The following is a 14,812-nucleotide window of genomic DNA, read 5'->3' on the forward strand; positions in this document are numbered from 1 at the left end:
ATGGTTTCACAAACATCTGACACCGGACAAAAACATTTTTATTCAATTAAATTGTTATTAAAGTGTCAAATCACGACAAGTTGTCTCAAGACACATAGTAAAGGGGGCCCAGAACACATAACTGGGAGGCTCCTGTGCTGAGGGTCGGTGGAACAAAGGTTATTGATCCAGCTGAATAGGCTATATAGGCTGGGATTAGTGTCTAATGTGAGGCTCATACATTTTCCAAAATAGTCAGCTCTGTGTGAAGTTATGAGACAGAATCAACGTCATCTTTAACTTGTCCGTCTTTATTAGTTCATTTATTTTTTCACAGTTAAATACAGAGAGACAACAAATAAGTAAAAAAGGGGGATGGCTATGATCTGAACCAGAATCCATAATGTGATTGAAATAGAATACACAAATAATGGTGTGGTGCCCCAGTGCTAGAACCATAAGAACAATACACAAAGTTGAATAATAGTGTCACATCCTTGTGCATTTGAAAAGGCTTTCAGACAGTTTGTCTTGCTAACTGGCTTGAATCTCCTACATAAACGGTCTACATATTATAATGTCAATTGAAAACATGACTTCAGTCTTACTCGTAGTGAGAGAACTGTTTTCCTTAATCTTATGTTTTTACATTGAGCTAAAGTGATATGATATGCATAATGAAAAATGCCTCTACATCACCACCTAACATTTGTGAAAACATTGACTATGGAGCTTGGCCTCGTGGTTCACTGTATGCACCTAGCAGTGTGAGCAGAGCTGTGATTGGTCTACTTTAGTGAGGACATACATACAGATTGATACAGAGATAGAGACGGACAGAGATACATACAGACCCTGTTCTAGACAGCTAGGCCTATTTGACGCCATGCTGTACAAACCCGGCCTGTCTCTCACAAGTTGGTTTAGAATGGAACATCTGCATTATAATTGCTGTAGATACCCATATCACATCATATATCTGATTGTTATCCTTCAATAGTAGCCTATCTATAATTGTATTATTCATATTCAATGCTTAACCCACACTTTGTACATGTACACCAGAAATGCTACAATGGTAATAACGTACATTATCAAGAACACAATATCTATGTATATGGCTATTGTAGTGTAGTATCCATACTTCTTCTTGTCTTGTCCTGTCCTAGCAGCAGAGAAGCAGTCCTGACGAGCCTCTTTCACCTCCTCTAGGATCAGTTTCAGCAGCATAGCATCACTCACTGTTTTGTCCTCACCATTCACACCATCTCCACCAGGTTCTGAAAGGGTGAAATAATGAATCAAAAGGAACTAGAAAAAGTGGTCCTCGGAGCACAGGTCAGGTAGGTTAGTGTGGGCCAGCAATGTTTGGAATTCGCCAATCAGGCTGGAATGTGAAAAATCGGACGTATTGGACGGATGCGTCTTGATGACTTGACTAAAGAGATAATGTGTACCGATTTGCGTGATGTTTGGACAACATTTGTAGGAGTAATATAAAAAAGAAATCGGCCTAGTGGGAATGTGCGTGCAAAATTTCACGGAAATTGCATGCTGTGTTCATGATTTCATGCATTTTGTTGCACTCAAACACACACGCACGCACGCACACGCACAGGCACACGCACAGGCACACGCACACGCACACGCACACGCACACGCACACACACACACACACACACACACACACACACACACACACACACACGGACGGATGGATGGACAGGGTGCAAAACATGCTCTCTAGCCATGCCTTTTGGCCTGGCGGAGACAATAATCCATCATGAGGATATATCTATGAAATAACTGCAGATGAACAAACAGCCATTGTGTCTATAGTTATCCTTATTGTCTCCGCCAGGCCTGATCGGTCTGATTGGCATGAAACTTTGCACGCACACTCCCTAGAGGCCAAGGAAAACCCTCTGCACCCACTTTTTGCCACCAGAAGGTCGATTTTTGCAGGAGTCTCCTATAGGAGAGGCTCGGGTTGAACAAAATCAAAATCAAAATCAAATCATGAACGCAGCGTCCGATTGCAGTGAAACTTTGCACGCAATTTCCCACTAGGTCGAGGAAGAAATGCCACCCTTCTCACATTCTCCTGTTATAGCGCCACCAGGAGGCCGATTTTTGCAAAAAGCATGTTTTTTACTTTACTCCTGCAGATTTTGTTCAAACATGAAACATCACCCAATCCGGTACACATTATTTCTATTCACCTTATTCTTGGCCACGCCCACTGTGGGCCTGGCCATGCCCACTGTGGGCGTGGCCAGGTAGGGGATTAGGGGCAAGCCCCCAGAGCCACGGCAGACTAGTGAAGCAGCCATCGCCTGGTGGTCAATCTGAGAATGCAACACATCCGCATTTAAAATGCATCTACCGTTTGTGTGCCTGCTCATAACACTATGGACAAGCCTCTTCGACCCAATATTGGTACTTCCGGCAGACAGATTCTATTAGACCCAATGGACCCAATTTCCGGGTGCTTCAAACGCCTCTGAGCAACTTTTATATAAATTAATAGCTGGGAGGCGGGGCAATCCGCCCTCTAGATATACAAGTAAGACGCGCGAACGCGGGAAGCGAACGCAGCTCGAAAATAACAATAAGAAGAATCGAAAGGAATGAGCAATTGTAGAGAAGTGGGTGGTACAGTGAAATTAGTGAGAACAGGGCCGCCACAAGAAGGCTCCATACCGCTAGCCCCATTTTTTTTTTGTCTTTTTTAAATTGTTATGTTTGTTTGTTGTGTTTTTTTTTGTTTTGTAAATGTTTTTTGTCTTTGTAGTTTTTGAAATGTGTTTGGTTTAGGCATGTTGCAGGCTGTTGTGCATTTTAATCAGAGCATTGTCTACTTTCCTGCGTTCTTCATGGCCCTAACTCTATGAGTAGGGGAGGTGGGTAGCCCCATACCAATGAGTTTCCTGTTTTCTAGTGTTGCCATGTCTGCTTAATAAGCAATTTGGGGCTTTTTGTTTCCGCCAGGCCGAAAGGCATGGCGAGAGAGTATGTTTTCCACCCCGTCCGTCCGTCCGTGTGTGTGTCCTTGTGTCCGTGTGTCCGTCCGTCTGTGACCAGCTAATCTCTGGCACCGTTGTCTTGATCGCAGCGAAACTGTGCACACACACTCCCTGGATGCCAATTCAGAACCTTTGCCCCAAATTCTTCTCATGGGCCTTTTATAGCACCACCAGGAGGCCGATTTGTGCAAAACACATTTTTGGACAGCACTCCTACAGATTTTGTCCAAAGGTCACGCAAATCGGTACACAGTATCTCTATAGTCATTAAACAAAACGGGTCTTTCAGATTTCTCATATTCCATCCTGATTGGCTAAAAATGTCTTCCTTAGTTTGCAGGAGTGCTCCGTTTTGAACAAAATGCCTCAAATCATGAACACAGCATGCAATTTCCGTGAAATTTTGCACGCACAGTCCCATTAGGCCGAGGAAGAACTACCATTTGAATTTTGTCAAATCAGCCTCATGGCGGCGCTATAACAGGCCGATTCGTGTTTTTACCTATAACTGCACCTATCTGTGTACAACTTTGTATGCACACTCCCTAGAGGTCAAGGAAAAACCTTTGCCCTGCATTTTTCACATCTGCCTTTTATAGCGCCACCAGGAGGCCGACTTATGTAAAACACATTATTTTATACTATTCCTTCCAATTTTATCCAAATTTCACGCAAATCGGTACATGATCTCTATAGTCATGTGATCACGACAAATGTGTTTGATTTTTCATATTCCATACTGACTGGCTAAGATTGACATCTAAAGTTTGCATTATTGGCTTGTTTTGAACAACATTCCGCAAATCATGAACGCAGCGTCCAATTGCGCTCAAACTTTGCACGCACATTCACACTATGTTGAGGAACAAATGCCACCCTTTTAACATTGGCCTGTTATAGCGCCACCAACAGGTCTAATTTAGCGAAACAAATGTTTTTAACAAAATGCCTCAAATCATGAATGCAGTCAGTGTCCGATTGTCGTGCAAGGCCTAAGAAGAAATGGCACCCTTTTCACGTTGGCCTATTATAGCGCCACCAGGAGGCCACAAAAGGAGCACTTTTTCTAGTTTTAAGTGTAGTTGCTACACATAACTGCCAAAGACGTTTTAAAATGTCCTTTAAAATCCAACACTTGCCTTTTTTTTCACATGACCAGGAGATAACGTGATCCAAAGATTTACTGCTCCTTTCACTTCCTGGTTAAGGCATTTGGGAAATATTCAGTATCTCGGCTCCTGTGTTTTAATATGCATTTTTGGCAAGACATGCTATTTTCAACGGCGTATAACAAACGAACGGGAGGTTGCGATGATTTTTTTTTTCTTTCTGGAAGCACAGTGAAACCCTTCGTGATTAGCAACCATCAGCGGATCGATCATACTGGAGATACATATTCTGTGACTACTTAAAAAGGTAAGAAAATTGTTGAAAATGCTGGCAGAGGCTGCAGCCTGTTTTAGAAAACCCTTGGCAGTGAATGCGTTGGGCTTGCTTTCTAATGTTTTTTAAACCAGTGGTTCCCAAATTTTTTCATGTCAAGGACCCCCAGATTAATATGTATTTGTCCGCAGAGTTGCAGACCCCCAACTGAAAATATGTGGTGCCAGGGACCCCCATAAAAGATTTGTCTTGTTAAAATGTTTTTGTTTTCCCGATATTTTTTGAAAATAGCAGATCTACAAGCTCACAACGTGTTGTGATACGTGACACATTGTGAGCTTGTTGATCTGCTATTTCCATATACCCAATGTAAAGTGGTACAACTGAGCCTAGTTGCTTCCTTTGGGCTTCTTTTCATAGACCTGGCCGCTTGTTTCTTTTGCAAAATCTGGCAACACACTGATTACCTGCATTACACCTGCAGTAGCCTAATGGGGAGGAAGTGAACAGATATTGAATGAAGCAGCACTCAGAGAAAAACTCAATGGCGCCCCCTGTAAGAGGCAATGGCGGCGCTCTGGAGAAGGTCAGGAATAAGGTGAATAGTATTGTGATCAAGACAGATCTGTCTGATTTTTCATATTCCATCCTGATTGGCTAAGATTGGCATCTAAAGTTTGCAGGAGTGGCTCGTTTTGAACAAAATGCCTCAAATCATGAACGCAGTCCGATTGCGGTGAAACTTTGCACGCACATCCCACAAATCAACATATTGTGTCGGGTGGGATATTAAAGTTATTGTGCAATAACTTCATCAACATTAATCCCTCAACTTCAACAGATTCCACTCACCTCTATAATCACTGAATTCCAAACATTGCTGGCCCACAATAACCTACCTGACCTGGCGGAGATGTACGCTCCGAGGAGCAGTTTTTCTACTTTTGGTTTTGGTGAGCTTCTTTTTAGATCGAATGACATGCCTTTGAGACGGACGGTTTCTGCCATGGTCTCATCTGAGGGGTTGGTGGTAGTCAGAGCATCCTGACTGACATAACCATCCATGTCCACCAGGAAGCTTACCATCATGGTCTCCAGGACACTCAAGGTCATCAATGTGAAGATGACAAGGCAGTACAGAGCTACAATAAGGGCAGAGTGACACCAGCATTGATAATGAGGGGAACACAGGAAAATGCATGGCTTTATTCTCCAGTTTAGTCTGTACACCCAGGTGTGAAAGGTTCCCTCACCTATCTGAGGTAACTTTTCAGTGGTGGAGGGCAGCATGTCTTGGAGAATCAGCAGTAAGACAGAGATGGACAGCAGGAGGGTGACTTTGAAGCCCAGTTTTTCTCCTTCCTTGATGAAGAAGGAAGCCACATCCAGGACCAGGAAGTAGAGGAGAGGCAGTATGACGTTCATTGCATACAGCATCGGTCTCCTAGTTATGGTGACCTGGATTTGTAGGGTCACAGAAAATATTTCATTAGTTTCACCTCTTAAAAAAATTGTAAGGGTTTTGAGGGAACAGTGTAGCTTTGTGTATCTCAGACTTCATGTGAGCAGTATGTGAACCGACTGACAGCCGGCTGAAACCAATTGTCCAAAGGTCAGGTGAATGATAACATAGACTGGTCACATGAACTCCGAGATCCAAGTGGGAGACACTGTTATCAGACCAGGTGTTGTTTAATACCTCATAAGTAAGTATTGAATGACTTGATCCACTGCCATATTCATGACTGGTTTTATTAATGGTGATTTTCTCGAGCTCCCATTCCCCTTGTGTAATCATGTATTGCGTAGAAAGCCGGGTAACTTCAGAGCCATTCATGTATTGATCCAACATTATATCTTTCTCTGAGAAGATGAAAACACATTTGATCAACTAACATGACATAATTAAGTCTTGATCATAAATGACAATGTATTGGTAACATGCATGCATGCACATCGTTTTTAATATGACTTACCTGATTGGATCATGGATGTAAATGTGATGTTACATTTTTGTGTATCAAACGGGAAGTTCTGAAGATTCATCACACACGTGGTGGTCAATCTGCGAGTTTCAGTTGCAACTATCAAACCTTTGGAATCCACACTGACATATGGGCCCTTTGTAGTACCTCCACTGTCAGATACACTGACGGGCAGAAGAAAGATTAAGTGAATAATTTATAGAAAGAAGACTTTATCTATGACACATTGTTATATTTAACACCATTTGTAAAAAATGTCAGCATGCAATAATATTAAGTCTACCACAGTACCATGACTCTGCTGTCAGGCAGAAACCTGCTACTGTAACTCCAAAATGTTTTTTTTTTCAGGAAATGTAAAAAACTAAACAAAAAGTGGAGTCAGGAGGTTTTGTTCATCATTGATAAGAACAGCTGAATGGACCTCCAAGCTCACAATGAGGTTGGAGGTTAAAAGGGGGTGGAGCCTGGAGTCAGCTCCCCTTTGGTGGAGTTAGCTGGTTTAGCAGAACGTTTGAGGATCCAATGGAGTTAGCTGCTTTTGTCAGAAGCGCTTTTTTCATTGGTTCAATATTTTTTTTACCAACACACAGACGTAAAGGGTGTTCAATAGCACTGATTTATGGAAAACAATGCAAAAGCGTCAAAATGGAGTTAGCTGGTTTTGTCAGAAGCGCTTTTTAATACTTTTCATTGGTTCAATACCTTTTTTACCAACACACAGACGTAAAGGGTGTTCAATTGAGTTAGCTGGTTTCTGCCCGACAGTAACGATGAGTAATAGTCAATGGGCTAACAGAGTTATATTCGGAAGGCGGCATGGAAAAACAGATGCCAATATGCAATTTGGGAATGATTAAACCTCCTGATATAGCTGCTTACAGTCAGAGATGCATCAGTGTCTGTTGAATTATAAATAATCATATATAAATAATCATGTAAAAATAATAATCATAATGAGCTGATTCTTCTATTTTCTTTCTAATCAGGAAATCTGCCTAATGCAATCACATATATTTATTATTATCATAAAGTAAACTGTAAAACAAATAAAACCTATCCCATTGGTCTATCTTTTTTGCTCATTTGACTAAACTGACTATACAGCATCTTCAGACTGTCCTCCACAAAATGTATCATGTGTGTCTGTTTATCCTTTGCATATCTTGATCCATTTATCCATTCGACTTAACTACAGATTTGTGCAAAAGGCCCAAGGAGTTGCAGTGTAATTTATGTTTTGCTTTAACAAGCTGACTTTGACATACTCCTCAATGATAGCTATATCTGGGAACCACAGCATGTCTCTTGGAACTGTAAGATGATCTATTCCACAAAACTCATTAGGATCCCAGGAGAGGAATGCATTTGTCCAGCCCTGCGTGTACAGAAAGGTTTAGTTTAGTCCCCACAATTATTTATTTGTATACTTCACCTCCAAAATAACATTTAGTTTTCTATCAACAATTCCTACTACAATTCTCACCATCGTGATCCAGGAATGGCAGGTGACGGTTTGAGACTTTGCATTCTGGACAGAACCGGGATCACTTTGTTAGATATTTTTAGTAAGCACAGTGGAGCGTAACATTTTACATTAAAGTGGCATGAAATCTCCATGCAGTTCGATCAATATCATAAAGGGTCCTTACCGCCTCCAGGATACCATATAACATAAAATCCAACCCGACGGGCAATGATGTTGTCCAGTTTTTCACAGGCCGAACATTTGCGTGCACATAACTTTTGCTTGTCAGGTTCAAGTGATCCAGCAGAGCAAAGTATGAACAGTCAACCTCCTGACTATTAGAAACACCAGCTATGGACAAGAAACAAGACTCGCAATTATAGAGCACATGCACATCAACAAAATGACTAACAAAAACAACAGTCAACTTCAGAACAATCAATAGCAAGTCATATTCCGTGAGAACTGCCTCAGTCAAGCATCAGCCAGATGAACCATGAACTCACAGCAGCAGTGTATAATATATAAAAAATATATAATAAACAACCTACTCTTTTTTTAAATTAGAACAAACTAACTAATTACTAATAACTCACCCATCAGGACGAGAAAAGCTACTGCCTGTGGAAACAGCATCGCAGTGTGCCTGTGCAGCAGGCTGGCCACCTGTTTTATGGATGGAGAAAGAGATAATTTGTTCAAACATGGTTGTGTAATAATAGGACAGTGTTTGTACATAGTAGCAGATCATATTTTATTACTCGTTAATCCCTTGGAAACATCAACATGGCTGTGTAATAAAGGTAGGATTTATGATCCTATTCATCTTCCCTGACATTATTCTGTTGTTTGATTGAAGTGCTTTAATGAAAAGTTTGTCCAGATGATTGAACCTGCTTGTTTGCTGAGGTTACAGCAGAGGAGTGCTACACCACAATGACATCTAACCGTAAATGTTATATGAAATATTCAAAATGTATCACTTGTTTCCCCAATTTTGTTATTTAAAATAGCAGATCTACAAGCTCAAAACATGCAATATTTGTACTGCTGTTATTGTCTCTGCCAGGCCAAACGGCCGAAGGCAGGATGGCCAAAGGGCAGAGACTATGCTTTCACTCCTGTCTGTCCGAGTGTTTGTGTCTGTCCATCCATGAAACTTTGCACGTACACTTCCAGCAGGCCAAGGAAGAAACAAATGTTTCAAATCAGCCTCATAGTGCTGCTATAACAGGGCCCTCACATGTTGGCCTATAACTCTTGAACTGTAGGACCATTTTTATCCCCTGGATTCCTTGGATCATGACGCAACTCCCATTTCTGCCTGACAACATTTTCCGCCATTTCGCGTTTTCTTTAAAACACATTCACTACTCCTACAGATTTTGTTCAAAACTCACACAAAACTCAATGGCCACGTGATCGAAATGCATCCGTCAAATGTGTCAGATTCTATGACGGTTGGCTTTAACAATTTGTGGGAGGGCCCTGTTTTACACAAAATGTCACAAATCATGTCCGATTGCAGTGAAACTTTGCACGCACACTCCCAGTACGCCAAGGAAGAACCTCAACCTAATTTATTTTTCAGTGGCACTCAGAGGTCCTTCCTTGGCGTAGTGTGCATGCACAGTTTCAGGCCGATCGGTCCAATGGTGCCCGAGATTAGCTGTTCACAAACACACGGACAGACGGAAGGACAGGAGTGAAAACAGTCTCGTCCGGCCTGGCGGAGACAATAAAAACAACCATTCATATCATCCACTGTGCAATCACTTTCAGGTTTGTTTGCTTGTTTGAATGTGAACCCCAATGAATCAAGGAGGAGTGGCACCACACCAATTAACACAGGAACAGCCCTGGTAGTCTTGTGTAGCCAATCGATTAGAGATATCTGCTGAGTACTTACTTTACTTGAGTCTTTTGTATTTTTGGATACGTAGGCTATTACTTTCACTCCACTACTTTTCAAAGACAACTATAGGCTAGTTTTGACTCCATTACATTTCTAGGCAGGGGAAAAGTACACTTTGAATTAAACAAGGTCATAGGAAAGTAATTAGCAGCTAAACAGATTAAAACAAATAAAAAATCATATTAAGGTGATCAATGTATTGACTGAGCAATGATTACCTCAGAATACCCCTAACAAAACGGTGCTATGTCATTATTCCGACGGCTCAGCATTCCGACTGGCTCCATTATAACTAACCCTATACTCTAATTCAAATGTTATAGGTTAGTGAGAGGTTAGGGTTAATGGGAATTAACCCTAACCTCTCACTAAGGGTTAATGGGAATTAACCCTAACCTCTCACTAACCTATAACATTTGTCGTACGAATGGAACGTTGGAATCAGTGGTGTAAAGTAACTAAGTACATTTACTCAAGTACTCTACAATTTAGAGGTATTTTTTTACTTTACTGGAGTATTTCCAATTGTCTATACTTTTACTTCTTCTCCACTACATCTCAGAGGCAAATATTGTACTTTTACTCCACTACAATTATTTGAAAACTTTAGTTACTAGTTACTTTGCAGATATACAGTATTACGTTATAACCTATTTTATACCTAGGCTATTTGAAAATAGACGATCTACAAGCTCACAACGTGTCGCGTTGCGACCAGTTGTGAGCTTGTAGATCTGCTATTTTCAAACATGTTAGTACTTTTACTTTGTGTACTTTAAGTATATTTTGATACCAATACATTTGTACTTTTACTCAAGTAAATTTTTAATTCCAGACTTTTACTTGTAACAGAGTAGTAGGCCTACTTCTACATTGCAGTATTGATACTTTTACTTAAGTAAAACATTTGAGTACTTTTTCCACCACTGGTTGGAATAATGGGAGGTCGGAATTATGAGCGGACCTCAACAAGAGTATGTGACTGAGTTTAGCTACAGAAACTGTTGTGAGTCTTCCTCTGACTGAAAATGCACACAGTAGCCCACAGACACAAGTCTTTGGTTATGTCCTGCCCTTTGACGCATTTTCTATAGCTTGTTTATCTCAGTGTATACATACGCATGGGACTGTTATGAAAACCAAGCCACAGTGTAGATTTTGTGTCTCTCTTTGAGGAGCCAATATATAACCCAAACTCACACAGGCAGATGTACTGTCACTCCCCTTTGTGTGACCTTTGTGAATTTGTAAAATGTTTCAACTATAAAAGCTAACTGTCTATAAATGTGCTCTCCAAATAAGTAACAGTAAGAACTGTTTCGCTCTCATTGGTGACCTGAGTTTGAATCCCGGGTAGGATATTAAAGCTAAGTAATACAGCTTTAAAAACAAACATGTTAACACAATTGACTGTACCTGACTCTTCTTCAAGAGGTTGAGAAGAGAGCTTTAGCATGAAACTATCCATACCAAAGGACGTTGACTAACAAAAATGTAACTCACCCCTGATGGAAAGCAGTGTGTGTGTGCGTGTATGCCTCTTCAGTGGTGTCTCAGTGTGACTGTGTGTATTGTCTCAATCAGCAGTGAATCAGCAGTGTTGAGCCCTAAAACATGTGTTTTCCTTGATGTGGCTGGTCAGTCTAATGGGTGTGTTGAATTACAGATCCCATTCCCTCCTACAATACACTTCCCAGCCGTGGTTATTCACTTACAGAGGAGGGTCAGTTAGGGGGAGGAGAGGCTACAGGCTTGTTAAAAGGGGTTGGGTTAGAATAGAGGAAGTAGCTGATTGATTTGATATCAATTTACATCATCAACCTAGACCTTGAATCTTGATGTTGTGAGAATGAATTTCATTTGATTTTAAGCACTTTCAACCTGTTGTCCCTATTTTGGGCATGTCAGCCGGGGGAAATATATAATAATAATCAAACTCCCCCCCCCCCCAAAAAAAATATGATAATTTGTGAACATTTTAGAAAATTGCATGAATTGTAGAAATATTAGATCTACAAGCTGGTGACAAAATAGGGCTTACAGTTACATGGTTAAGTAATGACAGTAATGATAACAATTTGAGATGACAGAGGCGGGACAGGAAAAAAAGAGTCTGTCTGTCTCTACAGGATGCGAGATAAGTGGCCAATCACAACAATTACAGCAGTAAGTGTGTGTGTGTGTGTGTGTGTGTGTGTGTGTGTGTGTGTGTGTGTGTGTGTGTGTGTGTGTGTGTGTGTGTGTGTGTGTGTGTGTGTGTGCGCGCGTGCGCGTACGTGTGTGTGTGTGTGTGTTGTAAAGGAGATCCATAAAAAATCCACATTTAATTATGATTTGTTGCTGTCCGGCAAAACCCGCTAACTCCATTGGATCCTCAAACTTTCTTTTAAACCAGCTAACTCTAACAAAGGGGGGTGGAGTTAGCTGGTTTAGCTCACTCCAGGCTCCACTCCCTTTTGACCTCCAACCTCATTGTGAGCTTGGAGGTCCATTCAGCTGTTCTTATCAATGATGAACAAAACCTCCTAACTCCACTTTTTGTTTAGTTTTTCTCATTTCCTGAAAAATGAACATTTTGGAGCTGGTTTCTGCCGGACAGCAGAGATATACTTATTATGTGCATGAACTGATGTTTCAGTTATCCTTTTAACAGCTCATCTGTAACATGGCATAGCCTATGTTTCTGTCGCTGGTGACTTTCTTGGATTGTTTCCAGATCTGCCAACCATAACAAAAGTCAGGGGTTGTGTGTGACCTCTTGACCTGAGGGCCCAGCTAGTGTTTGTTTCTGGAAAAGTAGGGTCCATGGTTTTCTTGGAACTGAGTGTTTCACAGTTTTGGAATCCTCTGTAAACATGAACTGGAACTCACGTGGAACGATACAATAACATACGTCCATACACGTATTTTGTATGTAAAGTACCTGTATACAAATGATGTGCACTGTATACAAACTCATGACATTTTAATTTTTTCTTGGACACTGCTATTTGCTTCGGTGATTCACACTTGTTGTGTGATTTACATTCAGTGGTGTAAAGTAACTAAGTACATTTACTCAAGTAGGGGAGAGTGGGGTCCAACGACGCACCCTTTTCTATTTCCCTCCCTGCACAGAGATTACTTAATTTCATGTAACCATACTTTTTTGTGAACAAGAGACACTTGTCCTCTCCCATTACCCGCAGTCCGTTTTAATTTTAGTGAAACGAGTCGAACGCAATCGGTAAGTAAAGTGACGTTGCGCTACTCTCCGCACACGGCCGCCAGTCGGGACGAACGGTGCATACACGGGGGTCGGACGGCGCGGTCGGATGAAATGTCCTATAACAAGTACAAACGTTACATTTCTGGCATCTAACTCTCATTGATGCTTCAGTAGAACCCTACGAGCAAATGACCATGCTGATAGTCAAATAAATGTATCATGTTAATGTCCCCTCTGTCTGTTTCCTCAACTTTGTGTTTTACACATGCACCGTTCGTCCCTCCCTGTCCGTAATGCATCGAGTGGCTTAATGCGCCGTTCGTCCCTCCCTGCCCTCCCCGGATGTTTTGCTAGCTAGCACAAAAGCTAATGAATATTTTTCAATGGAACCTTCACTGAGAGTTAGCCCACAGATTAGCCTAACAGACAAAATCCATTTACAATCGGCACCAAATAAACACAGCAGTACAAATGGAAAACACTCAAATAGGGTATTTTTTACTACAGTGTCGAAATACACAAAAGTGGCTTCAACTCTGCCAATTTTGATCAGAACTGGGAAAAAAATCGTGTCTGATGTTTTCGACCGAAGACGAAGAGGGTGACGTCGCCGGATGTGACGAATTTTAAGTGTAGCATGAAAAAAGGTCCGTGTTGCAACCGTCCCTGCGCGTCGTTCGTCCCGGTTCTACCCTACTGTACTTAAGTATTTCCAATTTTCAGTACTTTTACTTCTACTCCACTACATCTCAGAAGCAAATATTGTACTTTTACGCCACTACAATTATTTGAAAACTTTAGTTACTAGTTACTTTGTAGATTTTGATTATTATTACAAAACATACATTACCTACTTCAGCCCTATATTCATTTCGGCCATTTGAAAATAGCCAATCTACAAGCTCAAAATGTGTCGCAACGCGACACATTGTGAGCTTGTAGATCTGCTATTTTCAAAAGATTTGTATACATTTTATACATTTGAGAACTTGTGAAATGGGACATTCTGCATAATGAGTACTTTTCCATAAGTACATTTTGATTACTTCTACATTGCAGTACTTCTACATTGCAGTATTGATACTTTTACTTAAGTAAAAAAAATGAGTACTTTTTCCACCACAGTTAACATTGTTGCGTGAGGTTCCCAGTGGACTCGTTGACCCTTTCTTAGAATTTGAACTTGCTGCCCCTCTCCACTGCAGCGTCGCCAATCTGGATTGGGGAGTGTAATCTGCATGGCCTCCTGTAGTCTACGATAAGCAGTGATGAGCTGTGGATTTTTGAGCTAGGTGGGCTCTATTTTCTGACGTCACATGCACACGCACGTGCATGCATGTGCACATAGCCGATCAGCTCAGTGCTAGTTGAAATACTGTATTCAACATGTGATTTGTAATGTAATTATATCTCTTATTATTTAGTTGCATTGTTAATTTGTTGTTTTTATTTTTGTTTCAATTAATTCATTATTTTATTTTCCTTGTAGTTTTATATAAAAGTCCTTTACATAGACTCACCCACACATAAGTACTTAAAATAATCAGACAACTTGTCTTTGTCTTGTCTCAGAGAACTGGGTCCTCTGCTAAGCAGCCCCTTCACACTCTGCAGTGCAGAGACTGTTGTCTCTCATTGTGAGAGGAATGTAACACCTTCAATTCAAGTCCATGGCTTTTCTCGAGTAGCCTAATGTTATGCAAAGCAGCCAGGTAGAGGCTATTGGGAACGGCTCGCCGCCTGACGGCGCGAACCTTGAGAAGCTATTGTTTAAACTTTAAGGTGTTAAAGACTGCCGCTGACGGTGCGTGCTCGCGCGAGCCCCCAGCCCACAAAGTGCCAGAGCTA

The 14,812-nt window shown here is 41.1% G+C and overlaps 1 protein-coding gene across 2 annotated transcripts; it reads right to left on the reverse strand.

Annotated features, from left to right (window-relative positions):
• Positions 1 to 269: 269 nt before the first annotated feature.
• On the reverse strand, positions 270 to 11,391 carry LOC308098214 (5-hydroxytryptamine receptor 3A-like). 2 transcript variants are annotated; one of them, XM_080446474.1, is made up of 10 exons: positions 11,260 to 11,391; positions 8,438 to 8,507; positions 8,026 to 8,192; positions 7,860 to 7,904; positions 7,642 to 7,751; positions 6,365 to 6,537; positions 6,088 to 6,251; positions 5,642 to 5,846; positions 5,372 to 5,530; positions 270 to 1,259 (listed from the first exon to the last, which is right to left on the reverse strand). In XM_080446474.1, exons 2-10 carry the CDS (start codon positions 8,475 to 8,477, stop codon positions 1,009 to 1,011), a joined length of 1,314 nt encoding a protein of 437 aa, XP_080302600.1. In that variant the 5' UTR covers positions 8,478 to 8,507; positions 11,260 to 11,391; the 3' UTR covers positions 270 to 1,008. The 2 variants fall into 2 exon arrangements, with proteins under 2 accessions (XP_080302600.1, XP_080302601.1); XM_080446475.1 differs by having other exon boundaries at positions 1,099 to 1,259; positions 5,241 to 5,530.
• Positions 11,392 to 14,812: the final 3,421 nt, after the last annotated feature.

The sequence above is a fragment of the Gymnoscopelus braueri genome, assembly GCF_963280865.1.
Source record: "Gymnoscopelus braueri genome assembly, chromosome: 13".
NCBI lineage: Eukaryota > Metazoa > Chordata > Actinopteri > Myctophiformes > Myctophidae > Gymnoscopelus > Gymnoscopelus braueri.

Bases quoted from the DNA above. Each gene is read 5' to 3' on its own strand.
- LOC308098214 (XM_080446474.1), bottom strand. From the start codon at position 8,477: ATGCTGTTTCCACAGGCAGTAGCTTTTCTCGTCCTGATGG. The intron at 5,847-6,087 runs GTATTAAACAAC...CTACAAATCCAG, and splicing joins ATTCAATACTTACTTATGAG to GTCACCATAACTAGGAGACC. The intron at 5,531-5,641 runs GTGAGGGAACCT...CCCTTATTGTAG, and splicing joins TGAAAAGTTACCTCAGATAG to CTCTGTACTGCCTTGTCATC.